A 4,317-nucleotide genomic window follows, 5' to 3' on the forward strand; every position below is an offset into this window, starting at 1 on the left:
CCCCGCCCCGCCCTCCCAGCCCCGCCTCTCCACCTGCAGCAGCCGCAGCTCCTCGTTGCTGGCGTCCGGCTGGCTCTGCAGGCTGGCCAGCTCCAGCTGCATGCTCTCCAGCTTCTGCCCGCGCCGCCGCACCAGGTGGATCAGTAGGTTGTGCGTGTTCACGCGGTCGAAGACGTACTTGCGCAACTTCTCCCGCGCTACCTGGGTCGGGAAGGGCACCGCCCGCTCATGGTTGCGCAGGGGGCCGCCATGGAGCTCGCCAGCAGGTGGGCCGGTGGAGGCTCATGGCAACCCCCACAGGGACCCTGGGGCTGGGCACCTGCTCCGTCCCTTGTCGGCTCCGTAACATCTAGTGGGCGGGGTGCGCTGACGGGTGGGGAGGGTTGGGTCTCGAGGCCCCTCCTGCCTGGTTACCTCCATGGTACTGCGGCAGTGCGCCAGTCGCAAAGGCAAGTTTTTCCCGCAGGCCTTGGAGATGGTCCACTGGTCATACTGCGGAGCGGCGGCGGCTGAGCTAGGGCGGGCCCTTTGCTCACCCACAGCCGCTGGCCCCTCCAGGCATTCTCCCCAGGGCCTCTTGTATCCCATGCTAGCCCAGTAGCGAGACCCCTGCTCTCACGAGGAGCAGCGAGCCGCGGGACTCCATCCTGGCCATCCAAGTTCAGAGGTGACGTGGTGGAGGAGTATGCAGAGGAGGGCCCAGGTGTCCCCTAACTGGCCGGAGAGCCAGAGGGGGCCCCTGCTGCAGGATGTGGGCTCACAGAAGCCAAGCCCTCCAGGGTGGGTGATGGGGAACCTGCCCATCAGATGCTGGGGTGACTGGAGCCCAGGGCACGGGTCCTAGCAGGGCCCCTCCTCACATGCCCCCTGGATCCAGAAAGATTGGGGTGGAGGGGAGAGGAAGTGCCCGCCCTCCAAAGTGCCTCCCCCCTGCTCCCCAGGCAGAGGGGAGGGGCGGCATTTGTGCACCTTCTTGGCCAAAGCCCAGTCCTGGGCCCCGCGGCGGATGTTGCTGCGCAGGAGGGCCAGCGTGGCCTTGTTCTGGTCCGTATTCTCTTTCACCCCCTGGATCTGGAGTGCCCGACACTGCTCTGTGGGCAGGTGGAGGAGACACAGTGGCCAGGATTGGGCCAAGGGCCTGGCCTGAAATCCCCCGGGTGAGGCTCGCGTCAGGGAGGCCCCAGGGTCCAGGGGGACGCCACCTCCACGGCCAAGATCCCTCCTCCCGCCCTGTCCTGGGGGACACCGCTCCAATGCCCAGCAGCAGCTGTCTGAAGGGCTCTCAGTGGACAGGTGTGGGGAGGTGGACAAGTGGGGAGGGTGAGGCAAAGGAGATGGATGGCAGGGTCCTGTGGTCCCTTCCAGATCTGCTGCCCATGGAAGTAGGTGGGTGTTTTCCTGTCCCTTCTGGCTTTGGAGCCCGTATTGCTCTTATGCTCACAAGTCTCCTGGAAGCCCCACTCTGATTCAGTCCCTCCATGCAGGTCCCTTTGATCCCTTCTCCCAGCTCTGTCAGGGAGTGGGCAGTAAGGGGTCTGTTTGCTCCTCCATGTCCTGGATTGTCCCGGTATTAAAACTAAAAGTCCTAGGCCGGGCGCGGTGGCTCATGCCTGTAATATCAGCACTTTGGGAGGCCGAGGTGGGCGGATCACCTAAGGTCAGGAGTTCGAGACTAGCCTGGCCAACATGGCGAAACCCCATCTCTACTAAAAATACAAAACTAGCTGGGCGTGGTGGTGTAGGCCTGTAGTCCTAGCTACTCAGGAGGCTCAGGCAGAATTGTTTGAACCCGGGAGGTGGAGCTTGCAGTGAGCTGAGATTACACTACTGCACACCACCTGGACGACAGAACGAGACTCTGTCTCAAAAAAATAAATAAGCTGGGCATGGTGGCTCATGCCTGTAATCCCAGCACTTTGGGAGGCCGAGGTGGATGGATCACCTGAAGTCAGGAGTTTGAGACCAGCCTGGCCAAGATGGTGAAACCCAGTCTCTACTAAAAATACAAAAATTAGCCGGGCGTGGTGGTGGGCGCCTGTAGTCCCAGCTCCACAGGAGGCTGAGGCAGGAGAATGGTGTGAACCCGGGAGGCGGAGCTTGCAGTGAGCGGAGATTGCCGCCACTGCACTCCAGCCCGGGCGACAGATGAGACTCCGTCTCAAAAAAAAGAAAAGGCTAACTCCGAAACCCAGGGAGGTTCGGGGCAGCTTTGCTTTAAAGTGAAGCAGAGGGGCTCAAGACATGGGCTTGGGGTCAGAGAGGATTCGAGGCCAAGGCAGCTTCTGACCAGCTAGCTTGGCTGTGTGACACTGGGAAAGTTACTTAACCTCTCTGACTGTCCCCATTTGTAAGATGATGGCTCGTTCAGCAGGTTGCCGTCAGGACGAATTGAGAGTGTGAAAGGAATTATTTAGCCCAGAACCAGGTACATACATGCTCAGGATGGCTTTGCTATAGTATTTTGTTTTCAGTAACTACAAGTATAGGCCGGGCGCGGTGGCTCATGCCTGTAATCTCAACACTGGGAGGCTAAGGCGGGCAGATAATGAGGTCAGAAGTTTGAGACCAGCCTGGCCAACATAGTGAAACCCCATCTCTACTAAAAATACAAAAAATTAGCTGGGCGTGGTAGTGGGTGCCTGTAATCCTAGCTACTCAGGAGGCTGAGGCAGGAGAATCACTTGAACCCGGGAGGCGGAGGTTGCAGTGAGCCGAGATCGCACCACTGCACACCAGCTGGGGCAACAGTGTGAAACTCCATCTCAAAAAAACAAAACCACAAGTGTAAAATCTTCATTTTAAAAAATATGGATGACTATGGGAATTATTGTTTGTTTTTTCCATTGTTCTGAGACTGCATCTTGCTCTATCACCCAGGCTGGAGGGCAATGGTGCGATCTCGGCTTGCAACAACCTTTGCCTCCTGGGTTCAAGTGATTCTCATGCCTCAGCCTCCCAAGTAGCTGGCATTACAGACGTGCATCACCATGCCCAGCTAAATTTTGTATATTTAGTAGAGATGGGGTTTCACCATGTTGGCCAGGCTGGTCTCAAACTCCTGACCTCAGGTGATCCACCTGTCTTGGCCTCCCAAAGTGCTGGGATTACAGGCATAAGCCACCATGCCCAGGCCAGGAATAATTATTTTTTAAGTGTGTATGTTCTAAAGAGAAGAAGGCGCTACCAGGGAGACAGAAAGCACCCAGGTGAAGGAGGGGCATGGACAGGGGTGGGGAGAGGGGTGGGCCCAGGAAGGATAGAGGGGCAGGGCTTCCAGGTGAGCCAATAGGATCAGGGGCCAAGGCAAGAGGGACAAGCAGAGGATGGAGCTGAGAGCCACCTGGACTGGGACCTCAGCAGGAAAGAGCTGCGATGCCACCCCATCCACCACTCTCCTAAAGTGCACTGCTGTCACCTTCCCAGAGCATGGTTCTCCAGAGCTCCCCTCTGCCCAGTCTTGGGGTGAGGGTGTTTGGGGGGCTTCGCCTGCCCCCTTTTGCAGCTGGCTCTCGGCCCCGTCCACAGGTTGCTCCTCTTAGCATCTCCTGTGCTCTCCTTCCCCATCTACAGCCCATCTGGAGCAGGTTCTGCTTTGTGGCAGCCCGAGGGGCGGTGTTCAGCCTCCCATGAAGGGGGTCTTCCCTCACAGTAGGACTGCTGGCTGCCTTTGGCCTCGTCTGCAGGGAGCAGGGCGGGTGGGCTGGCTGGGACAGCAGCAAGCCGTGCTTACAGGCCCAGCGGACCCTCAACGGTGCAAGGACTTTGTGAGGGTGCAGGACCTGTCTCTGACTCTCAGAGGCCCAGGCAATGAGAAAATGACAGGCAAGATACAAACAATACTAAATCATTTGATACATGCAAGAAAGTCCGAAGAATTCTGATACACCCCACGATATGCTCTTTTGGAATAGCCAAAAATGAAGTTTAAAAAAACGTTTTCCACATGCCTTGGCGTCCTGCGTAGCCGGTGCTCCAGCAGAGCTCCCTCTCTGGCGGGTGCGGGGTGGCTCCGCCCCAGGACGCTCCCGCCCTTCCCAGATCCCAGCCCCGGGCCCCCGCCCTCCCCGGGCCGCTGGGCTCACTGTCTTCAGATAATCCAGCAGGTCCAAATACAGCAGGTGGATGTTCTGGCTGGCGATGATCTTGATCGTTGTCTTCTCGATGTTGTTCTCCAGCTGGCGGATGATCTGGGGCGGACCGAGGGCGCAGTGAGAGGGCGTGGGGACCGGCCGCCCGATGGTGTCGGGGCTGGGCTTTCTCCAGAGAGGGTCGTGCTCTCTTAGCCCCGCCCCTCCATTGAGCTCTCCCCAGTGGACC

At 58.6% G+C, this 4,317-nt stretch overlaps 2 protein-coding genes across 2 annotated transcripts in view; both read right to left on the reverse strand.

The window, feature by feature from the left end:
• Positions 1-860, reverse strand: part of CCDC183 (coiled-coil domain containing 183) — a 6,387-nt gene extending 5,527 nt beyond the window's left edge. Inside the window, exons 1-2 of the mRNA XM_011957404.1 lie at positions 415-860; positions 34-201 (exon numbers count right to left, since the gene is read on the reverse strand). Of these exons, the coding sequence (XP_011812794.1) occupies positions 34-201; positions 415-588 (342 nt within the window). The 5' untranslated portion in view covers positions 589-860. The remainder of the gene's footprint in view (positions 1-33; positions 202-414) is intronic.
• Positions 1-4,178, reverse strand: part of RABL6 (RAB, member RAS oncogene family-like 6) — a 48,476-nt gene extending 44,298 nt beyond the window's left edge. The window contains exon 1 of the mRNA XM_011957280.1: positions 4,083-4,178. The gene's annotated coding sequence lies outside the window, so the exon portion shown is untranslated. The remainder of the gene's footprint in view (positions 1-4,082) is intronic.
• Between the last annotated feature and the right edge of the window lie 139 nt (positions 4,179-4,317).

Source organism: Colobus angolensis, unplaced genomic scaffold, assembly GCF_000951035.1.
Source record: "Colobus angolensis palliatus isolate OR3802 unplaced genomic scaffold, Cang.pa_1.0 Scaffold44, whole genome shotgun sequence".
NCBI classification, from domain to species: domain Eukaryota; kingdom Metazoa; phylum Chordata; class Mammalia; order Primates; family Cercopithecidae; genus Colobus; species Colobus angolensis.